General features: G+C 52.8%; 1 protein-coding gene across 5 annotated transcripts in view; it reads right to left on the reverse strand.

Moving 5' to 3' along the window:
• DAAM2 (dishevelled associated activator of morphogenesis 2) overlaps window positions 1-27215 on the reverse strand; it is a 104944-nt gene that overhangs the window by 29359 nt on the left and 48370 nt on the right. For all 5 annotated transcript variants that reach the window (XM_076003380.1, XM_076003381.1, XM_076003382.1 and 2 more), the window contains exons 2-10: window positions 15925-16146; window positions 12483-12572; window positions 9352-9426; window positions 8785-8879; window positions 5989-6322; window positions 4573-4683; window positions 3146-3249; window positions 2066-2132; window positions 464-581 (exon numbers count right to left, since the gene is read on the reverse strand). In XM_076003380.1, coding sequence (XP_075859495.1) covers window positions 464-581; window positions 2066-2132; window positions 3146-3249; window positions 4573-4683; window positions 5989-6322; window positions 8785-8879; window positions 9352-9426; window positions 12483-12572; window positions 15925-16092 — 1162 coding nt within the window. In that variant the 5' untranslated portion in view covers window positions 16093-16146. The remainder of the gene's footprint in view (window positions 1-463; window positions 582-2065; window positions 2133-3145; window positions 3250-4572; window positions 4684-5988; window positions 6323-8784; window positions 8880-9351; window positions 9427-12482; window positions 12573-15924; window positions 16147-27215) is intronic.

Raw genomic sequence — 27215 nt, forward strand, 5'->3', positions numbered from 1 at the left:
CAGGGCTGTTAGGGTAAAAGCCAGCAAAGACTAGATGGAGTAGATAAAACCTGGGGGAAAAGAAAAACAAACCAGGAATGCTCATTCCACATCTTTGCTACTCCCAAGCACAAAACTTCTCTTCGGGACTGCCCAAGAGGACTGCTCACTGCCCTGCCATGAGTTGACAGCCAGAGCTGTTTGATTTTGCAATGATCAAGCTACTGCTTGTTGGACGGGGATGCTGGGGTTGTGCACAGGCAAGTCCCTAGCTCCTTCTCCAGGTGACAGTGGAGGACCTGGCTCCGAGGAGGGAAGAAAGAGCCGGGGCCTTAGTCATCGGGTCTGGTCTCCTGAGAGGGAGGCATGGTCAGGCTCCCCACCCCAGGGCTCCCCCACCCCAGGGAGGTGCCAAAGCCTCTTGTCAACCTGCCCAGAGCCAGGCCGAGGCCGGCGGAGGGGGCGGCGCGTGCAGGCAACTCACAGGGCATCTGCAGGCAGTGGTGCAGGACAGAGAGCAGGCAGGGGTAGGCCTCGGTGTGCTTCAGCTTCCTGTGGATCAGCTCGAACATCTGGGAGGCACTCTTAGTGTCGATGTGGACCTGGGGGGCGAGGGGGGCACAGTGAACGGAGAGCGGGGAGGCGGCAGAGGACGTGGGTAGTGGAAACAAGACCCCATTTCCATCCACTGAGCCCCATCTCTCAGGAGAGCTCTCCTCCCCTTGCCCCCGCCCAGCTGTCCCGAGCACTGCACGGTGTTTAGCAGCACGCTGGCCCTATCGGATACCAGTGGCACCCTCTGCACCAGCTGTGACAACCAAAAATGTATCCAGACATTTGTTCCCGGTGGAGAGGAGAGCAGAGTCGCCCCTGGTTGAGAACTACTGATCCAAACGAAGGACAGGAAGCAGGGGCACAGGTGATGCAAGGTAGCTGGTGGCAGGTGGCATAGGTCCTTCACCTGGTTCAAATCCCAGATCTACTCTCTAGTTGGCTGACAGTGGGCAAGCTGCTTGTCCTCTCTAAACTCAGTTTGGTTTTTTTACCCATAAATCTGGGGCTTTTGTGAAAATATAACAGGATGGCACCACCCAAAAGTGGGTTTCTGTTTGGATAGGGATTTTACAGTGCAATATTTAAGCAGCAGAGTTGTGTGTTTTCAGGGTTGCTAAGGCTCAAAGGGAAACACAATTTTGTCTGCTACACATGATCTGGTTAGGGATAGGCAGAGGCGACTCCGGAAATTGCCGGAAGGCAGGGGAAAGTCAGCTGAGGAGAGGTATCTGAGACTGATCACATGCAAGAACTTTCTCTTTATTTGGGGGTTTCAGTCTCCTCTGGGGAAGGCACCCCACCAAGGGAGGGCCACCGAGGCAGCATACTCTCAGGGCTCCAGGAGCAGGATGGGGTAGTTAATTTTATGTGTCAACTTGACTGGATTAAGGGATACCCAGATAGCTGGTAAAGCATTATCTCCAGGTGTGTTTGTGTGGATGTTTCTAGAAGAGATTGGCATTTGAATCAGTGTATTAAGTAAGCAAGATCTGCCCTCACCCAGTGACCCAGTGTGAGCAGGCAGCATCCAATCCAATGAGGGGTCAGATAGAATAACAAGGACAAGGAGAGGAGAATTCTCTCTCTCTCTCTCTCTCTCTCTCCTGGAGCTGGGACACCCTTCTTCTCCTGCCCTTGGATTTCAGAACTCCAGGTTCTCCAGCCTTCGGGCTCCAGAACTTGCACGAGTGGCCCCTCAGGCTCTCAGGCCTTCAGCCTTGGACCGAGAGCCACACCACTGGCTCCCCTGGTCTCCAGCTTCATTCGGCCTCTCAGGGGGCTTCTCAGCCTTCACGATCATGGGAGCCGGCTCCACTCATAAGAGCCCTCCCATCCATCTGTCTGTCTCTCTAGCTAGCCAGCCAGCCTACTGGGTAGGCTCCCCGGTGAACTCTGAGTGACACACAGACCCGAAGGTGAGGGTGCCACCAGGGAACCCAGCCCACACCAGCCCCACCACAGCTCAGCGTCTAGGGGAGTGGCCGTGGGCCCTGGAGTCCTGCACAGCCGCCCCAGCCCGAAGGCTCCTCACCATGTCAAACCTCCTGGCTAGCTCCAGGTCATCCTCATTCCGGACCATCTCGAAGAAGTCTAAATGCCTAGATAGAACGGGAGGATAAGAAGAGTAGACGTTACAGCCAGGACATCCCGGGTTGAGGGACGCAGCCCCTTCGACCCCCCACCAGCTAAACCTGGAAGCTTTGTCAGGTGAGGGCATGGAAAAGCCAGAGAGAAGCCACTGTCTGCAGGACGACACTCCCTCCTCAGGGAGCCCACCCCAGGGCCCCTTCCCCTTAGACTGGGTTTCTCAATTGTGGTGCTGTTGACATTTCGGGCTGGATTGCCCTTGGTTACGGGAGTCTGATCTGTAAATTGTAGGATGTTGAGCAGCATCCTTGGCCTCTACCTGCTAGAGGCCAACAGCACTCCCCAGTGTGACAGCCCAAAATGTTTCCGGCCATCCCAATGTCTCCTAGGGGATAAAATCACCCTCAGTCCAGGAGCACCACCCTACAGCTATCTTCCCAGCATCCTCACACCGTCCCCAAGTCAGCCTCGAAACCAGTCTCTCCTCAATGTCTCCCCTGTCCACACACCCACCCAAAGGAAGCCATCCTCTCTCCCTTACAACCCAGCATAATAAAACAGTCTGCACCACTGGGACAGAACTGGAGGGGCCCCCCGGTCTTGCATGGGAGTCTAATTGTGCCTTTGGTTTCAGGGCTTTATAGCATGCATTTGGGGTGGGGGGTTTCTTTATCGAGAAGGAAGGTCATTTAGCCTTCCTGGCCCCCAACAACCAATCCCAGTGTTGCCCCCCACAAGCCAGTTTGAAAACCAAAGAACACCCCCACATATTTCCAAATGTCCCCCAGCTCCGGTGGAGGTGGAGGACCGCTGGGTTCACCTGTCTGTAACATCAGAGATGAGACAAGCAGGTGAGCAAAGAGGGCAGGTGGGCACACCCGCCCCACAGAGCTGATGCTGAGTCTGGGCTGGGCATGGCCGGTGGTCTCTGGTGGGAAGGGCAGACTTCGCAAAGGTCCTGACCATCCCCGGCTGAGGCACTGTCCCCACAGGCTGTGGGGGGGAAGGGCGGCGTGGGCCTTACTTGTCCAGGATGGCATTCTCGTGCTGCCGGAGCTTGTCAATCACAGGCTGTATCCCCAGCATCAGGAACTCATACCGCAGATGTAGCCGGAACTCCAGGTTATCCTGGGGGTCACCAAGGGAGGACCAGACTCATTGGCGGTCTCAATTTCCACAACGGTCCCCGGTGGACACCCTCATCACCACCCCAGCCACGGTCCCTCCACATCTCTTGCAGCAAACTCACCTGCAGCAGCTTCGGGTCCCAGAGTTCCAAGAAAGAATGGGGGCGGGTGGGGAGACATCCTTGACCTTACTATTTCTCTTTTAGGTCACCTGCCTCACTTCCCTCAAGCCCCTTGCCAGTTTTCTCTTAGTCTTTGACATTGAAGAGCAATGTTTTAGAGGGATATGGAGCACAAGCCTTGGAATCAGGCAGATCGTGGTTCAAATCCCTGCTCTGCCACTTACTAGTCTTGTGGGGAAACTTTATTTGTAGAACGGGCACAGCATTACTTCCCCACAGGCATGATATTCATGGAAATGACCTGATGAGGTATGGTTACCAAGTAATCAGAACGGCTGCCAGCCGCAGAGAGCTGGCACTGACAATGGTGAGGTCAGCATCTTAGGGACAGACCCTTTCCCCAACCCACCTTGCCTAACCCAGGTCATTAGGACTGGCTGCAAAATAAGAATGTTGGCAGAAAAGACAGAAAAGTAGAGGTCATTGAATTGCCCCTTTGGCCCCTTTTGTCCTTCGAGTTGAACTTGCCCAGGGCATCTGATTGCCTTAGAATCTGGGAAGTTCACCTGCTCTTCAAGTTCTTCGAATGTTGCCATTTTTGTAGTCTGAGAATCCCATCCTTTCCTCCAAAGAAGGGAAGGCAGAAGCCGCACCTTCTAACAGAAGAGGCTAGGGCAGCAGGACCAGCCGCCAGAAGCAGCTCAGAAGCAAGGATCTAGAAAGAGGGGCCCCAACCTGCCCTCCTCCCATCAATAACCCACCAGCAGCCTGAGCCGTCTTTAGGCAGCCTTGCCTGGGGGCTGCCCAGGACACTCACAGTGCATGGCACTACCTGTGTGGGACACACTCCAGGAGCCCTCCCAGGCTTAGACAAAAATCAGAAACCATTGTGTGGCCAAGCCACAATTAGGCCTGGTCACAACTTTGAAAGGCCCCAGAAATGATAGACGGTGGGTTTCCTGCAGTCCAGGTTTAGCTAATGTGGCACCAAGGTGCAAGACATGCATTTCTTTGCTGGCCCCAAGCGAAGAAGGCAAGAGGTTACAAAGGCCATCCAAGGACGAGAGTAGTGGCGGCCACACCAACCGGGTGCCTCGGCCCCTCTTCTCTCTGCGACTTCCCCAGGAAGCTCTCACACCCACACACTCTAACTCGGGCTCAGAAAGTCAGGCAACAGCAACGACAAGGAGAAGGCGCCTCACCTCTCCGGCTCCAGCATTGAGGACAGCATTGATGAAGGACATGATGGCCGTTTTCAGGTTCACTTCATCCCGGTACCGGCCCAGACTGCGGTCCAGCTCATTCAGCAGAGTCTGGATGGGAAGGCAGGGCAGAGCAGGAGGGGAGGGCTCAGTATCCTACAAGGCAGCCTCTGAGCCTTCGCTCCTGCCGTTCCACCTACCTGGAAAGCCGCATCCCTCTCTCTGCTCAATCTTGTCTATCCAACTTATGTTGGACTTCACCAAACCTCACCTCTGCCTAGAAGCATCCTTCGCCTTTGCACACTTCAGTCTCAGTGCTACCTTACTCCACTCAGCCCTCGGGGCTTGGCTTACAGCCAGTGCGTATTCCCTGCCCAGCTCCTTGACAGCACAGACGCTGCTTTTTATCCCTTTTGCATCGTCAGCAAAGAGTCAGAAGCCACTTTCAGCACAGAGCAGGTGCCCAAAAATGTGTGATTACAAATAGCCTATACTGGTGCTAAACCACAGTCTATAATGTCAAGGGATCAAGGCTGCCAGGCACTGTGCTAAGACATTTTATATTTATTGTCCATCTCATTGGTACTTTCCTGGGCAGGTCAGGGAAAAGAAAAGCGAATAGCATGGCCTGAGCTCCACGGGCTGGTCCCAGTGTCCCCACATGAGGCACCGACCCAGGCATGAGACTAAAATCTCCCAGGAATTGCACTCAGTGCAACAATTTTTTTTTTTTTTTTTTTTGAGACAGAGTCTCACTTTGTTGCCCAGGCTAGAGTGAGTTCTGTGGTGCTGTGGCATCAGCCTAGCTCACAGCAACCTAAAACTCCTAGGCTCAAGCAATCCTGCTGCCTCAGCCTCCCAAGTAGCTGGGACTACAGGCATGTGCCACCATGCCCGGCTAATTTTTTCTATATATTTTTAGTTGTCCAATTCATTTCTTTCTATTTATACTAGAGACGGGGTCTCACTCTTGCTCAGGCTGGTTTTGAACTCCTGACCTCGAGCAATCCGCCCGCCTCAGCCTCCCAGAGTGCTAGGATTACAGGTGTGAGCCACTGTGCCCGGCCACTGTGCAACAATTCTTGACTGAGCCTCTGTCGTGAGCCAGGCCTAAGCTCAGAGACGTAGAGCCACAGAAATAAAGCAGCCAATACTCCAGCCTCTGGGAACGTGTGGTCTAGCGAGGAGGACAAGTCCATTTCCCACACGAACCCATAACTGGTAAGGCCCCGCGTGTGTTTTTATGTGAGCTCTCTGCATGCCAGTGCTCTCTGCCTGTGGCCTTCCAGGAACAGGCACGCAGCCCACACTCCCTTCCCCCCAGATTTTGCTACGAAGAATCCCCAGGCCCTCACTTCCAGTATGTGACACCCCTGACCTGCTCTGCTGCCACCCACCCTGCGCCTGGCCCCTCACCTGAAAGCGTGTCCGCTCTGCAGCATACACCTGGTAGTGTAGCATGGCCTGCAGCACCTTCTTGTGGCCGCCGGGCACAAGGCACACGGCGCCCAGGATCTCCAGCACGGCCACCTTTGTCTTGCTGTTCTCGGTGCGCAGGCTCTGGGCGATGGTGCTGATGGCCTCGGGCTGCGCCAGCACGTGCGCCCGCCCCTGGGAGTTGTTCATCAGGGCCTTGATGCAGCCGATGAGGGAGGTGTGGATGCGGCTCTCGCAGGTGGCATGGTCCATGCTCCGGAGGAAATTCAGCAGACAGGTCAAGCCCTCAAGCTCGATGAAGCGGGTCACAAACCTACCAGCCAGAGCCATTAGGAAGCACGGTTTACCGCCTTCGCATATGATTCCGTATACATTTCGCAAATAGTTACCCCATTACCTCTGCACCACCATGCACCTTGTCCCACCTACAGTAGCCATTTGGTTCCTTTATAAAGTTTATCGGAAGCGCTGAAATCCTACCATTCCCACAAAAGGCTGCATCTTGTTTGCATTTTAAACACCATGATTTGCATATCATTGATGGCAGCTGCATAGCTAAAATAGTGTGTGACTGGGAGGATCCTGATAGTTATTACAGCCATTAAACCTGAGGACTGCTCTCCCGTGAGGATGGGAATTAAGCCAGATAAGAAAGAGGACTTCCAGACAGGGAGGCCATCAGAGTCACTGAGTCAAGGGATCAAGGCTGGGGAACATACATTTCAAGTGATCCTTAAGAAAATAGTAAAGTTATCTTGAACACTAGCAGAAAACATTAAAACATTAGTTCAGGGGTTCTTAGCTTGGAGTCTGTGTTCCCCCAAAGGGTCTATGGACAGCATTCAGGGGACCAAGGGCCTAGGTGGGAAAATAAAATTACATTTTTAGTTTTGGTAACCTCTAACTAAAAGTTAGCATTTTTCTCAATGTTAAATGTAGGCAACAAATGACGGTAGTAGTAGCAGCACTATTGTGACTTTGTCATCCAAAGAAATCACAGCTATTTTCATATCAAATTACAGTTGTTGCAGGTATCTCAAAATACCATTTACACTCATTGGTTCTTCAAAATTATGGTGGTTATCAGACCCGCGGCTAGCTCTTGCCATTTAAGGCGTAAAGAAGCACATTTATTGCTATCTCGCTCATTTTTACTATTTGGTAGCTGTATTTGAATTTAATTGGTTTATTTTTAATCTTATATTTTTATCTATTTTATTTTATTATTTAAGACATCATTTCTGAAAAGCAGCCTATAGATTTAATCTGGGTGCCAGACATCCGCAGCACATGCACACGCGCGCACACACACACACACACGCACACACGCACACATGCACACACGCACACATACATGGATTTGAAACACTTGATTTAGTAGAACTATTAATAATATAAGGGACTCACTATAAATAACCAAGGCATTTACCCCAAGTGTATTTTGTATTGTACAAATATGCCTAGAATAATAGAATATACTGTCAAATTAAGTTAAAAATAGGTATTTTTTACTTTTTTTCTATTATATGCTTTTCTATATTCCACAAACTTTCCACAATGACTATGTGTAACTTTTGTAATCAGACTGTTACTAGGGGGAATTAAAATAAACTGAGGTGAGAGACAAACCTGGCAAGCCCCCTCAACTCCTTTACTTCCTCACCACCTCATCCTTTCTGCACCCCTTCCCATACCAGAACCTCACCCCTACCAGAGTAGCAAGGGAGGATTTGGATGCTCCCAGTCTCCTTGAGACTCTGTTTCCAGTCCCTTGGAGGGGTGAGCTCAGCCCAGACAACACACATACACACACACACACACACACACACACACACACAAAATGTGTGCAAATGTCTAACAGCCAGCTCTTTGGGGGAAGGAAAGGCATGGTTACAACATCTGCTCGTTTCTAGGATATAAACACTCCCAGCATAGCCAATTTCAAGCTTTCAGTGTGGCATCATTGAATGTGGAGTTGGAAGAGATGCACTATCTCATGGTGTCTGTGCCGTGCACATACAATGGGTGGAAACTCAAAAGCATATGCTATAGTAAAATGTAGAAAAATAATTAGGTAATTAGGGAGTGATGAGTTTCGAGTATTTGTTACCTTCATTTTGATATAATTTATTGACTCTTAAATTTTTATAATTCAAATTTTAATCATAACTATGTTTAACAAGGAGCCTACAAAACTGTTGAAAATCTAACAGTCGGCTTTCACCAGCTGTTACAAGCAGGTTCCAGCACACCCCTGGGCAGACCCAAACACAAGGAGTCCCCCTGGGGCTCTGGGACATCCCTGCCCTCCTCCTTGCCTGCCAGGCTCCCATCCTACCTGGCAGGGCCCATCCAGAGACACCACATCGCCCCCTAGTGGTGGGAGTGTCTCTCGACCCACGCCCACCTCCTTCCTGGCTGGGGCGCTCCCCCTGCCCCTCTGTCTCAGCAAGGTCTTTCTTTCTCCACCTCGTGTGTTTGCCCACACTCCTGTTCTAGTCCATCTTCTCTCAACAAACAAAAACCAGCAAGTGCTTGCCCTCAGTTCCTGTTTAGAGAGCTCCCCGGGGCCTGAGGTTTACCCACGTTCCTACGTCCATCTGCCTCCTCCCCAACACACCCACCCCGCAGCCTCCCAGGAGAGGAGGAGGATGAGCTGGGACGTGAGGTGAGCTCAGGAGGACTCTCAGGAATGCCGCCAGGCAGACCAGCACGGGAGCTGAGCTCTCCATGGAGGGGCCGGGTGGAGAAGGGGGGAGGGGAGGGGAGGGTCACCTCATGGGCTGCGTCCGGAGCGCCGTCTTCAGGTCTTCCACCACTTGGTTCCTCATCTCCGTCTCCTCCTCATCAAACGCGTACAGACTCTGCATCTGAGGGGCCCGCAGGTAGAAGGGGACAGAGGTCCCTCTGGGCCACCTGTCTCCCAGCCACCTGCACCCCCAGCCCAGGTGTGACCCAGGGGCCACCTGGCCTCAGGAAAGGCCAGGCCTCAGGGAATGGCTTACTAAAACCATACCAGTGTCAGACTCTGAGAAGACCCAGGTTCTGGGCCCTGACTTCACTTTCCTCATCTGTGAAATGGGGAGAATGATTGCCCCAGGCCATTTCCCAAGCCCATTAATCAGATGGATTAAGTGGTTGGAGGACTCTAAGGTGGGACAGAGGAGGGGTGGATTATGATAAAACTTCGTGAATAACTGGAAAGCTGCAGAGCCCCATCTGAGCGGGGCTTGAGCAGGAAAAGGCGGTTAGGTGTGTGTGTAGCAGGGGTGGGGAGAGGGGGTCACTCTCCCCCCCAGCCTTTCCTGGTGGGGGCAGGGCAGGAGAGGAGCGGCCACTCACCGCAGCCATGGAGTTGATGCGGTCAATGTAGTAGTCAGGCCAGCTGGTCGCCAGCTTGTTCGGGTCCTCCTGCTCCTGGAACGAGAAAGAGGACCGTATGGACTGACCAGCAAGTCAGGCCCGGCGCCTGCGATCCTGAGCTTCCTTCGATATCGGCAGAGGGATTCATTTCCCAGCCCTGCCCATGTGGGGAAACTTGGAGGGAGTCACAGAATCGCCCAGGCTTCCATTTCTTCCCAGGCAAAATGCAGGTCACCAGCACTGACTCTCCGGACCTGATTCCCACAGAAACTATGCAAGTGCATATATACTCGCACTGGGTACAAATTCGTGCTTACGTTTTGTACATATTTTCTTAGATTTTATTTTTATGATAATCTCACTCTCATCTTTTACAAAAGTACTGATCTGTGGCATTTGGAAATTATAAAAGTCAGTCTTTGTCTCGGCTGCGTTAAGGACACTGACATAAAGCATCGGGTGCACTGCCTAGCACATGGTAGGTGCTCGATCAATAGTCCATTTACAAAAGGAGAGAGAGAAATTCCCAAGGCCGTGGGTCTGGGAAAGACTCCGGGGCCCCTCCCAGGCCTGTGATTTAATTCCTAGCTGTCCTGACTGCGGGGCGTGCGTAGCTGGGAGGCCGCGGGGCGTGCGTAGCTGGGAGGCCGAGCCTGGATGTGAGGGCCTTTGGCCCACTGCTCGGGCCCCCAGGAAAGTCTCAACTCCTCCCCAAGTGTGGGCAAGAATGACAGGCGCTAAATAAACACTAATGTGGATTGAAAATCCAGCCAGGGGATCTGCTTCCGGGCATTGCACGTGTCCTGCTCGTTCTTGTCCCTGTGCCCTGGCCGCTTTGGGTGTGCCCCGCATCTGCTTTCTGCCAATCTCCTGCTTCCAACTTGACACGAAAACTTAACCTCCTCCACACCCTCCCTGCAGAACCCCTCTCTGCAGCTGCCAGCGGCCCCGCTTCCCTCAGCTCTGTCCACTCACACTTCACTATTGTGTTTCATAAAATCCAAATTCTAGACCAGTGGGAAAGCTTCCTGGTCTGGGTCTTTATGATTTCCCAAGGCTGTATGCGTTAGATCCTCCGTGAGTGAAGGCCCGGTGTTGTCTTCTGCCTTGCGGAGGGACTCACACCACCAAAAACAATTGCATCTGCAAGCACGCTTTCCTGCACTCGCTGGCTCATCATTTAATTAGTCCATATGCATTTAATGAGCACCTACTAAATGCCAATCACCATTCTGAGCCCTGAAAGAACCGAGTACAGTGCCATCATGGTCTCTGCCTTCCATGTAACAGTCCGTGCCAGGGAAAGGGTGATGAATGCTCTATGGCAGAGAGCTGCCCCTGGTGGGCCTGGGGGTGGGGTGCATCTAACACAAAAGGCTGTGGGGAAGGTGGTCCACGCTGACTGGGGTGAGTTATGAAAGATTGCTAAGGCTAAGACAGGTGGGCAGGCGGGATAGACACACAAAGTGCCATGTGGGAAGGCAGAGGGGTGTGAAAGTGTGGGGGGAATTATATATCATTTAGTTTGGAAGGTAGTGAGAGATGCCCTTATATTTTAATAAGTCTTTTATTTTAGTTGTATAAGAGATCAACTTAAGGGAACTCCAGAACACATCAATTTGGAAAATGGAGAATCATGAGATATGATTAATATTTCTCTGAAATCTTTCTCTTCTTTCTTTCTTTCCCTCCCTCTCTTTCCTTCCTTCCTCCCTTTCTCCCTTCCTTCCTTGTCTCTTTCCATGACTTGTGCTTTTTTAAGACCTGCTTTTCTCACAATGAGATTCATAGACACAGCGTCACATTCTGCAGGTGCCTAATAAATGTGCACTGAGTATACTAAACAATGGTTTGTGGTGTGTGCAGCTTGTGTGTCTTGTCACAGGTTCTCAGACTCCAGCACTTTTCTCCCCAGCAGTCCTGAGTTCTAGCAATGGTGTAGCCATTTGCAAAGCAGGCTGGGCGGCTCTGGAGAGTTTATTGCCTCTCCAGGCCTTCCTGGCCTCATCTGTAGAATAAAGAATAATAAAGGAAGAATAAAGAGATTGGATTGTTTCTCCTGGTCCTTCCAACTCTGAAATAGTGTACGATTCCAATGCCCTGATTTTATAAGGTCTGGCTCAGTATGGAGCCCCAGGAACGGGACGATTGTCTTGGCCAGGGAGAGGAAGAAGAAGAACTATGCACACACACAGGAGCATGAAGGAGAAACAGCTCAGACTCAGCCCAGACCTGCCGCCTCCTGCCAGGAGGTGGAGGGCCCAAGTCTCAGGTGCAGGAGTGACCAGGCTCTGATCCCCAGATACCCATCCACTGAGGGCAAAGGGCCAAGCTGTGACTCAAGTCTGAAAACTAGGAGGGTGGAGGGGCGAGGAGAAAGGTGGGCCGAGAAAGGAAAAACTAGAGTAAAAGAAACAGAAAGGCTAAAATAGAAAGAGGGCAGGAGAGAGACGGGCAAAAGGAGCTGAGCGAGAAAGACTCCGAGACAGAGACTGAGGAAGAGAAGAGAACACGCAGCCACTGGCAAAGCAGAGGGAGGAAATAAAATCCAAGTAAGCCCTGACTGGTGCCCAGCACACCCCTTCTTAGGGAGGGCCACGACCAAGAGACTCCCAACGTCTTCTAATGAACAACAGGAGAGGGAGGAAACGGTGGGGAGAACAAGGACTGACGTGTGACCCTAGCCTGGGACAGGGCAGAGGCCAAAGATCTAAAAACTCTAACAGCCCTGTACCCCCACCCCCTGCAAACTGAGTTATTCTAGCAAAGCTGCTCCCAGGCTGCACGCCCTGCATGCCTGGGGACAGGCACGGGAAAGGAGCCCACACTGCATTTCGTATCTCTCTAACCCAGCCCTGCTCCTGGAGCCCAGCAGGTCCTGCTTAAAGAGTTTCTGGAAAAGAGAATCCTATTTCCCTGAGTGTAAGCTCCATGAGGACCAGGTTTTTTTTTTTTTTTTTTTTTTTCCTGTTTTATTCACTGTTGTTCTCCAATGCCTAGAACGCGCTGGCGTGTAACCGGCATCTGTTGAATGAGTGAGTGAGCAAGGCAGCCGGAGCCGCCCCATGCCGGGGACCCTGAGATGTGGCAGGGGAGGTCAGAGGGGTCACCTTCTTCTTGCTGCAGTAGATCTGCCATTTCTTCTCTGGGGGCAGTGCAAACATAGCCTCCCGGTTTTTGTCCGTGAGATCCAACTCATCCTGCAGAGACATCAAGAAAAAATATGACCGAAATTGGAGATGGGTGACATTAGAATATCCTTCCCCACAGGCAGTTACAATTCCCCCAAACCTATCCCTCGGCTGCTATCTTCCTCCCAAAGAGCGCCAAAGGTATAAGGCAGTTCTTCCTCTACTAGAAACACGGCCCTATCCCCCTGCCTCTGCCCAAGCCCGTGCGTGTTCCAGCCACGCTCCCCTTTCTTCCTGTCCACCCCTCACCCTGTCTCTGCAACCCACCCTCCTGCTCCAGGTATCCTTGTCCCCTGCCCATGTCCCGCACTGCTTTGCTAGTGTCCCCTGCCAAGGGTTTCTTGTCTTCCTTCCCTGTCCTTCTTCAGCTTGTCCACACCACAAGTCAAAGCCTGACAAAGACAGAGTCATCTACAGATCTAGTCCTGCCGTCCTCTCAGGTCCTGCCCCATCCTTCAAGTCTGCCTGCCCTTGGAGTCTCTCCCCCAGAAGTGCTCCGGCTGCCCCAGCCGAGGCCTGAGTCCTGGCACAGGCTGGGGAGCGCCAGCGAGCACAGGCGCTGAGCAGAGGAGGAAGGGTGTGCCGTGCTAAGGCGGGCGGTGGCCTGCTGCCCGCAGAGTGGTGTGTGCCGGAGCCGGCCCCTCCGCCCTCGGGCCCACCAAGTCCAGGCTGAGTACACACACAAGGCGCGGGCTCCGCCAGCTGGTCCACGCTTTCCAAAAAGCAGCACCAGGAAGTTTCTGAGCAGTCACCTGCAACCTTGCATCGTAGTTACTTATACACTTGTCTTTTCCAGCCAGTGGTCTCTACCTCTAATTCAGTGGGCATTTCTTGGCTGTTCTGCTCAGCCTGGATAGCGTGGGACTGCTGGCCGCTCACTCCTTATCGAGTCTCTCTGCCCTGGTCCCTTCACCGACAGTGCTCTCCTGCTCTGCTTTCCGCTCCGGCCTGGGCTCCTGTGATGGCTTCTCCTCCTCCGTCCTACCTCCAAACGTGCAAGTCCCACAGGCACTGCGTGCGTTCCTCCCCTCCCTCCATGCTTCGCCCTAGGCAAGGCCTCCCCACCCATTCCCAGGGACTCGGTTATTATCCCAAATGCTCTCAAACCTGTACCCCTACCCACCAATATCCTGAGCTCCACACCCTGGGGCCCAACCACCTGCTGAACCTCTCCACACTAATGTCCCTCCGGCACCTCACCACTTACGTAGCGTTACCATGTGCCAGATGAGTTTATTCATGAATTTAAAACTTGCAACAGCCCATTTTACAGATGAGGAAACTGATGCACAGAGAATACATAAATCGAATTTATCATCCCAGCCCCCTAAACCCGAGTCTCCCCCAGTGTATCCTGTTCTTTGCAGGGCCCCAGCATCCACCCAGCTTCTCACATCAGAGACCTGGGTGTTCTTTGATCCCTACTTACTCATCAATCCTACCAAGTCCTACTTTCTCTCCTCCCAAATAGCTGTTGAATCTGCCCACTTCTCTCCATCCTCACTGCCACCATTCTCCCTAGCTTGGATTGCTACCATAGCCTAGAACCTTTCTTCAACGGAGCATCCCGCATGGTCTTCTAGAAAAGCAGATTGGATCACCTCAAACCCACGCTTAACATTGCCCTTAGGGCTGAATCCAAAATCCTTAGTTATTCTGGTCGTCATTGTGTCCCCTAAAAGGACCTGGCTCTTTTCTGATTTGAGACTCTCACACCTGCCCTTCCTCCTGCAGGGAACCCTCTGTCATTGTCCTGTACCCCCATCCGCTTATCTAACCATCAATGCCCCCGGACCTCAGTGGGAATGTCACCGCTCACAGAGGCCATTGTGGACTCCTCACTCTAGGATAGAGCTCCTGGCTAGACACTCCCAGCTCCCAAATGCTCCTGTCCTTGCACTCACCACACGTGTCACTGCTCTTCAGGATCAGTCTTCCCTGCCAGACTGCAGCTTCCTGGAGGCAGGGCAGTGTCTGATGGCTCACAGTAAATCCCTACGACTCCCCCAGGGTGCGGGGCTCGGCAGTCTGTGCAAGGACTATTTTTCACTAGTTTGATGGATACCTGGCGCTGTTCTTCTTGCAGGCGGGACTTGTCTGGCTCACTCTTGATTTTGCAAAAGTACCTTGCAAGGGTCCCTGCCCCACTGAAGATGCTCAGCAAATATTTGCTAAATTAAAGTGCCAAGGAAAGGGACACCGCTCATCATGTCCTTCCTTCAAACCTCAGTCTACTCAAGAAAACATCCCTGGCCAACACCAATCAGGCTCCAAATGTTATCTACACTGGCAAACACTTGGTTCCCCTGCCCCATCCCGAGGGAATGTATAAATCAGGAAACGGTGAGTTTTCCTGAACCTGCTGTGATGAGGAGGATGGACAACTTTTGGACATAAGCCGCTGGTCTCATCTTACAGTGGCCCTGTTATTTCAAGAACTGGATTGGCTTAACCAGGTGCATCTGTTACCAAATACAAGCACAAAGCCACATTCCGGACCACTGTTTCTTTACTGGCTTGACCACTGCTGGCCACGGGAATGAGTGGCCAAGAGCTAACTAGATGAACTTGTGCTTATGGCTTCATGCCAGGGTTCAGGTCCTGCATCTCTCGTCCGGGACCTTCTTAGGTGTGCAGACTTTTCTCCCCATCAGACCCCCAAAGAGAGGAATCGTGCTTATTTCCTGTTCTGTCTCTTTGTGGTTAGAGTATGAAGTTCTCGCTTCTCGCACAGGTGGACTGGTGTGCTGGTCTAGGTGGGCATTGCAAAGAGTCAGGAGGGCCGGCCCTAGTGCAAATGGCAGAGCTTCCGCCTGCCCCTGGCTGGACACTGGATCTGACCATCCTAGACCTGAACTGGCCCCAGGGGCGATACAGGCATCTCTACCCCCATGTTTCTAGCCAATCATCCCTTGTTCCAAGGTGCCCAGTGTCTACCTATGGAATTCCACTTTATCCCTTCTTCCTGCCTCAGAGATTAAAGATCAGAGGGAAACTCCAGAGAGCAGAGGAGAGACAGGAGGTATCAAGTGTCCTGATGTTCTCTGTGACTCCTCGCTGCCTTATTTTACAAAAGCCTGGATCTGCCCCTTCCTGGGTAACCTAAATGCTGCGTGTGGTCTAGAAGCCAACGTAGACAGGAGGTAGGTCCACCCTCCTAGGGACACATTTCCTGGTGTCCATCCCCGTGAGAGACTCTGTTTCCCCCATGCAGCGGAGGTGTCCCGGGTAGCCCACCTCCTCCCCAAGAGGAGCTTTGAGAGGGGGACATCCCAGCACAGGGGCCCTGCGCTGTCCCAGCCTGCTCATCCATTGCCCCCCTTCCCTTGTCGACGCCCTCCCTCCCCCCTCTCTCACTGACCACCAGCTCTGCGAAGCGGACGTTAAGCTCCTCTGGGTTGGGGATGGGGCTGGAGAACTCCATGTACTGCAGAGGGTGGCTGTCCCGGAGGTTGATCTCGGGGAGGTCGCTGCCGCCGAAGCAGCACAGGAAGCCCAGGCCATGGCGGCTCCTCTTGCGGGGGGCCATGGTCACTGCGGGCCGGGGGCTCAGCGGGCAGACGCCCTAGGTCCTCATGGTGATCTGGGCAGGAGAACAGAGAGCACAGGGTGGTCAGTCATGGCAGCCAGACAGGCGAGGGCAGAGGTCACTGTCCTTCGTAACCTCTTTGTCCCACAGACTAACAGGAGCCCTTGACCTTAGAGCCAAGGATTCCTCCTCCTGCCACAGCCTCCCTCTAGCTCCTTCCACTGGAGGCATTTACACGTCCTCGCCACCACGCCTTCCAAGTGTTTCCTGCCAGAACACTTTCCCATTCCCCCTCTGTGCCCCTGGGAAGAGAGGAAGGCTGTAGACACAGAATGGGACTTCAGGTGGTCAGAGCTGACCCTCCACACGTGTGCAGATGGGATCCTATTCCCTGTCCCCGGAAGGTCAGCCTCCAGCAAGACCCACTTACTAGATTCATCCCGGGGGCTGGGGAAGACTGATTTCAAGACATCATCCCACGGGAGGGAGGGTTGAAGAGCGGGCAGAGCAGATACCGAGATAACCGAATGGCAGAGCTCCTGGAGCAAGGCCAGCAGAGAAGTAGCGGGCGGAAGGCCGCAAACCCTGCACAGTCTTCTGCTCAGTCTGTCCTACCCAGGCATGTTTGGATGGACGTGAAATATCAACAAGGTAGGGCTACAGCCACCCTTCTAGAAGAAGAAGGTCGGCTTCCCTCGGGTAGGTCACCTGGGGAAGTCGTTAGCGAGAATCCTAGGTAAGGAAATCAGGCTTGGGATGGTGTTCAACACACTGAGAGAAATCTGCTCAGATCTGCTTTTCATACCAACCAAGAACAGAGAACACCGCCCTGGCCAGAGCGCGGAGCTGATGGACATCCGGCAGTTGGGTGGTCGTCGGGACAGAAGGGGTTAATCCCTGGGCTTGCCACTAGGAGAGGCTGGTTCAATGATGACTAGCTCAAGGAGGAACCCAGGCCCCAGTCATTGACGCCACATAGCCTCTGGGTCGATTAGGTCCAAGGATCAGCACACAGGCCTCCTGAGGGACAGAACCACCTTGACCATGACCGCTGGTTCCTACACAGGCTCTCAGACAACCTGGTGGGTTCAGCAGAGAAACCACGGCTCACACGCCAAACTGCCACCAGCCAGACCCTCCCCATGCCATGCTCACGGATCTTAATTTTCTAGACATAAGTATAAGATTCTGTTTTTATCCCTGTCAAATATTGTTGGTTTTTTTTTTTGGGGGGTGGGGGTCAACATATTTTTGAGTCTTGATTCTTAGTTGTTTCTCCTGGATTCGGATCACTAACAGATTAGAAACATCTCCATGGTTGTCACCTGCATCATTGCTGAGAATACTGACCGTGACAAGGATGTAGACCCTAATGACACAACAGCCTCACCTAGGAATGGCAGAGAACTATTCCTCAGTACTCTAGGGGGACAGTCCTTCAACCAGCTCTAAATCCATGTGACTCTGCTCTCATCCAACCCTCTTTTCTATAAAGACAACAGGAGAGACTTTTCCTAAAGCCCTGTGGAACTCAAGATATGCTAAGTCCCAGGCCTTCGTTCCTTTGAACCAAGCTCTAGAATCTTATCACAGAGGAAGACAAGATAAACTTGTTGTTGGCATAACTTGTTCTTAGTGAACTCGGGGCAACTTCTGGGGAACATTGCTTTATTTCCTAACAGTCTAGCCTCTTCTGTGTCATGACCCGTTTTCATTGTCATTCTAGAACAAAAGTTTACCGGCTCCATTTTACCTTTCTTTATAAACTTTGAGACAGACTTTTTAACAGACCCCAGAGGGCCTCCAGTAACACAGTGCCCAAGGTTGCTTGCATGACTGGTATCGTTTCTGTTTCCATGCTGGCTGTCCTAAACACAGCAGAGGCTCCCTGAGGGGCAGGGGTCCTGTCTCCCACTTCTTTGACAGCCCCCCGCCCCCCACATTTCTATAGCCAATAAAAGCCTTGTGCTTAGTGGGTACTCCGTAAGTATTTCTTGGTCAATTGGGAAATGACCTATGCTCATGGAAAAGGAGAAAAGAGGGTCCTTATTAAGCAGACAAACATGGTTGGACATGTCTGACTGCTAGCAGTTGATAAGTAATCAGGAACCTTCGCAAGGAACGAGAGGACAACTGAGAGGCTGGGGACAGGAAGGCGGCAGGCAGGCTAGCGCAACTGTGCTGGCACGCGGTGGCAAAGACTTGGGATAGGCTGGCAGCTGAGTAAAACAGAGGAGAAGGGGGACTTTGGGGTTCCCATGGGACTTGATAGCCAGTGGCCATGGGTGGGCGAGGCAAAGCCCTGGTCTCTGACTGTCAGGCCTAGTAAAGCACCAATTCTTCAGGCAAATGGGGTGGACCGCCCTGGGGCCGCTGCCCAGTCTCGAGGGTGGGGGTATCACACAGAATGCAGGCTGCACCCCCTTTATTTCATTAGCCTCCAAAAGGCAGCCGCAGCTGGAGAGCAGGGCAGCTGTGTTCAGGGCGCAGAGCACAGGAAGAAGCTCTCCGGGGCTGTGGGGAGGCTGGGCTGGAGTTTGGGGAGGGACAGGCTACTGTCTGGCAGGACCTCTGGACACCTCTTCCTGCCTCACCGCCTCGGCTTCTGGCTCCCCTGGTCTTCCTCTCCCCCTTCTTTGTGCTTCAGCTCCTGAGCCAGGCGTTTACTGGGGACCGAGGGGCAGGGACAGGGCTGGCACACACCTGGCACACAGTGGCACAGTCGTGCACCAGCTGTTTGCAGGCGTGACTGCTCTGACGGGCAGGTGGCTCTGCCACACCTGCTGTTAATGTTTTAACATCTCCCCTGAGAACAGGGAGTGAGCTGGGACACCCGGCCCTCCGGAGGAGGGAGTTGAACACAGACCCTCCAAACAGGAAGTGCCGTCCCCTAAGAGAAGGGCCTTACGTGCAGGCACGCTGGGACTGCTGCATATTTGCCCTTTTAAGGGGCTGCCTGTTTGACAGCTCCAGAGCGTGTTTATGTTCCTGAGGACAAACCTCCCCACCCCCAGCCTTCCTGCGGCTTGTCCTGCCTCCGTCATACGGAGCCATCCGAGCACCCGAGACGGAGCCTGCAGGCTCTCAGCTGGAAGGAGCCTCAAAATCATGTCGCTTAATGGTATGAATCAGATTGAGGCCCAGTGAGGAACTATCTTATCTGAGGTCACATAGCTGGGGACAGAGCCGGGATTAAAACCCAGGACCCCAGTAACCAGGCCGCAGCCAGGTCACTGTCCCCCAGAGCTGCCTCCCACACCACCGAGGGGCCTTTTCCCCACCTCGCTCCCAGCCCCGTCACCTCCCTCTGGAGCGGACACATCTCCGCGGCTTAGTTTAGAAATGCCTCTCTCTAGTCGCAACGGTCCTCTGACACCAGGAGAGGCTTCTGGAGGCTCCAAATGCCACCTGCTCCTCCTCATCAGCAGGAGCTGCTTCCTCTTGCAAACCCTAATTTCTGGCCCACCCCTGCTCTGACGCCCCCTTCGCTCCCACTTCCTAGTGGCCGAGGGAGGAGCAGCGGCTTGGAAGTCAGACAGACTGGGGTTTGCCTCCCCAGCCGGTCCCCTGAGCATGGCTCTTAACCGCCCGGAGCCCCAGGTTCCTCTTCTGTGTCACCACGGCCGACCATCACAGCACCTTGCTCATCGGTTTCGGTGAGGAGTAAATGAAGCAGTGGAAGCTGAAGGCTTATGGCACACGGAGCCCAGCCCTGCCGGGAGGCCTTCAACCCAGGCCCACCAGCAAGGCCCTGCCACCGCCTGCCACCAGCAGGCTTCCTCCAGGCACGGATGGGCTGTGAGCCCTGCTGTCGTAGGAGTCTGCCCAGCTAGGCTGAAGAAGTCGCCAGCCTTGCCTTGGGAAACTGGGAAATCAAGGCCAGAGGGGCTGGGTTTTCCCTGGGCTTGGAGCTCCCTCAGGTTAGAAAGTAACCAGCTCCTCACCCCTGACCCTGCGCAGGGCGGGGGAGGGAAGGGGCCAGAGCAACTCGTTTCTGCAGGGCCCTTTAGAAAGAGGAACAAGGAGGTTTCCACCGCGGAAGAGGACTGAGACGCAGGCGGGGAAATGGCAGGCAAAGGCAGAAGGAGACCCAGTGGACCTGACTCGGGCCAGAGGGCTCCAACCTGCCCCCCCCCATAGAAATTTCCCCAACACCAGCAGCTCCCTGAGCTCCACATCCTGTCCCCCTGCTCCCTCCCTTCTTCCTGCAGGGACAAGGTCATCTCAGGTCAGATCCGTCAGTCCCTAAACACAGACCAACTGGCCACCAAACCACCAGGTCACAGCCCATTAGCCAACACCTGCTGTGAGGGCTGGAAGGCCCCTCGGAGGGTCTCCAGTCCTCTGGCCCCAGCCAGATGTCACCTCCTCACTGTCACGTCCCCCCACCTTGTAGGGAAAGCATACTGCCTAACTCCAGAGACTGGGGCTGGTCCCAGCTCTGTCACTAGCCAGCTGGTGGTTGGGGGCTACAGGGTCAGCCCATCTGGGGCTCAGTTTCCCCTCTGGGGCTCAGTTTCTCCTTTGTGCAATGGCGGGGTTCGACCAAATCCCTCCAAGGCCTTTGCCAGCGCTGACCTTTTTCACACTGCCTGGCTCCCTCCCAGTCCCAAAGGTTTCCGAGGGGCTCTCCCCAGCTTGTACTGAGCACTCCCCCAGCCTTCCACCCCGAGCCAGGAAGGACTTCCAATCACTTGATTTCATTTCTCCAATTTGGTCTGCAAAGATGCGAATCCTAACCCTTACCCACAAACCTCACCCCTGGCCCTCCACACAACAGCTTTCGCATTTTAGGACGTCAAAAGCCCATATCATCAGTGCTTATCCCCCAGTCTTGAGTAAAAGCAGAGCAATACTAACACTTGAGACTTTGCTATATGGCCAACATAGGCTGTATTTACATTGTATGCCCACAACAACTCTCTGAGATAAGTGGCTTAATTTTAAAGAAGTTATTTTAAAAAATAAATTAATTAAAAACAACAACAACAGTGGTTCGGAGAGGTTAAGTAACTTGGCTAAGGTCGCACAACTAGTTAGAGTCATAGCTAGGATTCGAACCCAGGACTGTCTGACTCCAAAGCCATAAACCACTAAGGCACAGGGCACATATCCGAGAAATATCCTAGGCTGAGGTCTGCTCAGAGCTTTCTCAAGTGTTGTATAGATTCATATTCAATAATTCATGATTCTACATCTCCTGTGAGTTGGGCCAGGTATTTTCACAGCTCTGCAATCTCGTTTTAGCTTCACAGTGACCTTGCAGGGCAGTTATTATTATTATCTGCCCTTACAGGTGATGGTATTGTGGCTTCAGGAGCCGTCACATGGCTTGGTCAAAAACACCTAGCTGCTAAGGGGCAGATCTAGGACCCCACAGTAAGTATTCTCACTCCAAGCCTAGTGGCCTTGTCACAGAACCAAAGCTGACTCATCAGTCCTTCCTTTGGCTCTTGGGGCCAACGCTGTGGCTTTGGGCATTCAAATTGCCTTCTCCTACCCCCCTTCCCACCTCCATACATGGGGTAGCAGGGCAAGGACACGCTATTGACTGTCTCTCTTTGGCCACTTCCGAAGAGCCCACTGGGAGGCAGGTGCTGCACTGAAAATGTTCTGCGTTATCTCAATCTCCAACAGTATCACGATCCCTTCTTACGGACGATGGCATCAAGACTCCCAAAGACTCCCATCAAGACTCGTCAGGCAACTTGCCCAAAGACCAAGTCCTGTAGGTGAAGAGGCTGGGTTTGAGGACAGTGGCGTCTCCTCAAACACGTGCTCTTGACCAGCCTCTAGCCCACGTGCTGGGTGCCGACCTGGGTGATGTGGACCCAGGAGTACACGAGGCACGGTCCCGTTCCTCAAGGCCCCCTTCTCGTGCGAGAACAAGGGGAGTCGGGCAGTGACAACTGAGGGAGAGAGGTCTTTGGGCAGCACTGAGAAGGAGGACACAGGTCAGCCTTCGGGGAGGGAAATCAGGGTAGGCTTCCAGGGGAAGGTGATGTTGAGCTAGTCTGGAAAGAGCTGAGAGAATTAAGGAAGGGTGCAAGGGGAGGGAAAAGAATTCCATGCAAGGGGAACAGCATAAGCTAATGTGTAGAGGGCAGGAACACACAGCATGCATGAGGCCAGGGTACTGCCCAGTGGCTTTGTTCTTTTGTGGCTAAATCAGCAGGCAGAGGAAGTGCAGAGGGTACACGAGCACCCCGGTTTGATGGCAGAGCTGCAGGCATCCGGGGAGCCTGCCCCTTTGCCCTGCTTCGCCTCCCCCCTCCCCCCTGGGGCTAGCGCTGGGAATGGGGCCCAGAGCTCCCCAGAGCTGCTGCATGGAACATAAGGAATGTAAACAATTTCCTGCTCCACAGGGGGAGATTGCTCCCTGTACACTGACCCTCCACATGCCACGTGCTGCTGGGGGTCACCTAGGAAATGGCCCTGGGCTAGCTTGGGGGCCTGGCTCCCCGTGGAAGAATCTTTGCTTTTCCATCTCAGGCTACACTGCCAGGCCCTCTGCCCACCCATCTCCCCATCGCCTACCTACACCACACCTGCTTCCGCCTCAAGCTTCTGAGGACCATCTCCTCACGCTTAGTGGGCAGCAAACAGGCTCCGGGGTGCCCCTTAACCCAGTCTATACCCACGTCCCCCATGAAGCTGCCTGAATTACTGATGCCCAACTCCTGCCAAATTCAGTTGGGTTCTGTTCAATTGCTATGTGTTCAGTTACCTCTCTAACCATGCGCCTTCTGGCAAGTTACTTAGCCTCTCTGAGCCTCAGTTTCTTCATCTGTAAAATGGGGGAAATAATAATAGTAGATAATCCGTAGGGTTGTCATGAGGATTAAACGTGTTAACATTTGCACAGCACTTGGAATAGGGCCCAGTAAAAGTAAAGGATATTAATAGTTACATAGGTAAGCTACTGTTATACTTGTAAAGATATCTGAATGTTGGCTGTATGTATTACAGAAGTTTTCTCTACACATGAATAAGTTTTACATAATTCTCACAGGGCTTTGCAAATATCACAGGGCCCAAATCCAGCATGCAGATTGTTTTTGTAAATACTGTTTTATTGGAACACAGTCACGCTCGTTCATTTAACTGTTGTCTACGGCTATTGTCATGCAACAGAGACAGTGTGGCCCACAAAGCCAGAAAACATTCACTACCAAGCCCTTTACAGAAAAAGACTGCAGGTACCTGTGCTAACCCTATGTGACTGACAATATCCAACTACTTTTGACCTATAAAAACAGCAATTTCAGATGGTCCCACTTAATAGATCCTCCTGGCCCCTCACTTGTCCTGTCTGAGCCATTAAACTGTGAAGGCCATGCTCTAAAGCTAGTGATTCCGATCATAACAAAAGTACAGCTATCATTTATTGAGCACCTACTATGTTCAGGGTTTATCTCAGACTTTAACCTCCCCGTTTTACAGATGAGGAAATTTGAGGCTCAGAAAGATTTTTAAGTGTGAGTGTAGGACTCACACCAGGCCTCAGACCCCACTGCCGTGCTGGCCCTACGGGGAGAGGGAGCCCCCCTGATCTGGATCCCAAATGGAGAGCACGAAGGCCTCCCATCCCCCCACCTCTCTTTGTGCCCAGCTCCAGAGTCCAGTCCTGTGACTTCCCTGGCAGGGGGCGGTCTGTGGTCCCCCCTGCGCCCCCTCTCTCTCTTTCAGGCCCCAGGTAGCACTTGGAACAATCTGACTTTCCGACTAGCAGTGTGAGCCTCAGGCCAGGCTGGGGACAAGGGGCATTTTCAAAAATAAGCAAGCTCTCTTTCCAGGACTCGGAAACTATTCTTAGCAGCCGCCTAAATTATGGTTTGGTTCCCCTATGCTCTGGGAAAGGCAAAGAAAGCAACAGTAAACTCTCCCAGCCGCAGAGACCCCTGTGTGCAGGCTGGGGGTGGGAGGCACAGAGAGGAGGAGGCGCTGAGACCCAAGAAGAGGAAGGGCAGAAAGGAACGCATTCCTGGGAAAAGGGAAACTGGAAATCCCTCAAAGTGGCATTTCTCTAACTTGAGGGTGAGGGTAGGATTCGTAGATTTTTTCAGTTGCTTTTTTCATTTTGAGAAGTGATAACGAGAATATAGGTTTCTTTGAATTACGAGGGCAGGAAAAAAGCTGATGGCAGCTCTCCAAGGCAATGGTCAGGCAGTCACTCATTCATTCATCCACCCATCCACCCACCCCCTGAGCAACTTCCATGCACAAAGCAATGTCAGGGTGTTTTAGATGAACCAGCCATCGACTCCTACCCTCGCTACTCCTGTCCTCACTAAGCGTACGGCCCTCTTGGGAAGGCATGCGCACACATGCCCGGCATGTGGGGGAGGGCCGCAGCTCCAGCCTCGGAGACTGCAGACAGGGAAGAGTGACTTCTGGCTGGGGAGGCCCCGGTCATTCAGGAGAGACAGTGGCATTGAAGCTGGGCCTCAGCAGGAGGAAGGGCATGGGCACATGCTGGTGGGGCTTCAAGAAAGCATTCTCAACCGAAGGTGTGCCAGAGAGGCGACCTGGCACGAACAAAAGCCCAAGTGAATGCAAAGCTAAGGGAAGCCGCTGTGCAGGCAGCTCGCGGGGCTCAAAGAGGTGCAGCGGGAACTGGGGCCAGAGGAAGGGGGGAGCCATTGAAGGGTGGGTGGGCGGATGACAGCAGACTGGTTCGTCGGCTTAGAGTAGAGGAGAGTATTTCTGAGGTCTGATCAGAGCTGGGATTCGAAGAGACGCTCTGGTGGCACTAAATGGGGCTGAGTTCCAGGCGGGAGAAGCAGAATCGGGGAAGAGTTAGAAGGCAAGTCCGTCTGTCTGTGCAAAAGTGAATAAGGCCCCGAACTGCCAAGTACAGAGAGGAGGGGATGGATGTCACAGAGGGGTGTGAGCCGCACGCGTGTGGGAGGATGAGGGGCCTGAGCACACGGCGCAAGGACTCGGGCTGACAGTGGGACCGGGAGGGTGGGGTGCTCTTGAGCAACAGCTGTGAAGTGAGAGAAGCAGGAATTTCAGCACCCAAGTCTCTGCTAGCCATTAGAGCCAGAAGTCCGGGGCTCTCGGCCAAGGGAAACCACCCTGCACGTGACAGCGCATTGCCCCAGCTCCTCTGCACGAGGAAGCCAAGCCCCGTCCTGGTTCCGCCGACTGGGCTGTTTGTGTTGAAGGGTGCAGGGAAAAGAGCCCACAGCGGCCCCTGTGCTGAGAGCTCAGCGCCTTTCTACAGCCCAGGGCTGTAGAAGCCGCCACGGGCCCTCCTCCTGGTCTTCTCCCAGGGTCCTGGGACAAGACCCCAAGCCTGCCCTGGGCACCAGTGGGGCTTGTGCACAGGGAGCCCCTCTTGCAAGCCAGCCGGTCCCTCTCAGCATCCAGCATTCACACCAGAAAGACCTCAGGGCCCACGGGCGCATGGTGTCTCCTCGGGGCGGCAGGCCAGGGTGGGGCAGGGACTTGGGGCATGGAGGATGGCAGCTGAGCTGACCCCCGGAAGGCATAGAAAATAAAACATTTAGGTAAAGAACCAACAATGTTTTAAATAAAAATCCTAAAATCATTATCCTTATCAATTTCTTAAAGATCCAGGGTGACCCTCCATCCCCCCTCCATTGTGTGCGTGCAGTTCCATCGGTTCATTCATTCATTCTAACAAGTGCTTGCTGAGCTCCTAAGTACCCTGCTAAGAGCTGGACGAACACATTATAAACATGACTTCAGTTTGGTGGGGAAGAGAGACAATGAAACAAAGAAATGCGACGAAGTGTGGGTATGGCCATGACAAGGAAAGTACAAATGTTCCGGTCTGAAGAATGTTTACAGAACTGCGTCTGGTGGGGTTCTAGTTCACCCTGAGCCCTCTGCCCCCACAAACGGTTTAGAGTGAAATGACAGCTGGGATATAATCAGAGGTGCTACCAAAGGTTTAGGACCAGAAGCCCAGCCCAGGGTTACTGATACTGTAAAAGATCAAAATATTAGAACATATGGATGTTAATGAGGATCAGTTAGATAACAGATACACACACATACACACACACACATGAGATTATCTTTTCTCTCTTTTTCCTTTTATTTTCCTTCTCTTTCCCACTCTCTCACTCTCTTTCTCTAAGAAGATAAAATACATTTTATACCTCCATATCCTAATCTCTGCGTGAAAAATCTCTCTCCTCCCATGCTGTGAGCACCTACTAAGTTTTCCACCCTAACAGGGGCTCCTGGTGATTTTGCTTATACTTTTCTGGATTTTTCCAAATTTCCTACTATTTATTATTTTTATTTTTTTAATTTTAATTTATTATTTTGTTTTTATCAGAACAAAATGTTATTTTTAAAAGAAGAAGAAGAACCCTAGACCAAGAATGAGGAGACCTAGGATCAGGTCCCAGCTCTGCTCTGAAGCCTGCCTGAATGGCCTGGGACAAGGAACATCGCCGTGTGTGTGGGCCTGGTCTGCAAGTGAGCAGGTCCCACCACGTGTCATCTACAGCTTCTTCTGCCCCTCACGCTGGGATGTGTGCCCACAATTCATGAGGCGTTAAATGATGCCGGTTGAATTGAATCACATCCCATGAGTGCCCATTAGTTCATCCTTCATTCAACTGTTCATTTAATCTCCATTTTTTTTTTTAGCACTTTCTCTATGCCTGTCTCTGCTCTTGGGGCTGGGCATGCTGGGGTAAACTGAGGAGACCAGCTCCTGCTCTGGAAAAACTATTGTCCCCCCAAACTCAGAGTCCCCTTTGTTTGCTCTTTGTCTTCAATCCCTGATGCTCCATCCTGTTTATGACTCTTGCCACTTTTTTTCCAGAAGGCCTTGGGTGCATTTGTTTCCTTCCGAAACCCCGAGCTCCAGACCTGGCCCAACCCCACATGAGCTCATGCTGAGCCAGTGCTGACCTCTCGGTCCCCTGTTCCCAGGCATCTTGCAAACAGCTTTCTGATATGTTTTGAGGGTTGTTCTTCCTCCCTCAGTTTAGCTGAACTGACAGCAGCCCGGGGCCCCCGGGTGGGTAAGAACAGAACACTCACAGCCCGGGTTACAGTCCAGGATTCACTGGGGGCCCAGGAGATGGCAAAGGGAATTGACGATAGAGCCACAAACTGGAGTTTTCGAGACAAAG

This window comes from Microcebus murinus, chromosome 5 (genome assembly GCF_040939455.1).
Source record: "Microcebus murinus isolate Inina chromosome 5, M.murinus_Inina_mat1.0, whole genome shotgun sequence".
Classification (NCBI taxonomy): Eukaryota; Metazoa; Chordata; class Mammalia; order Primates; family Cheirogaleidae; genus Microcebus; species Microcebus murinus.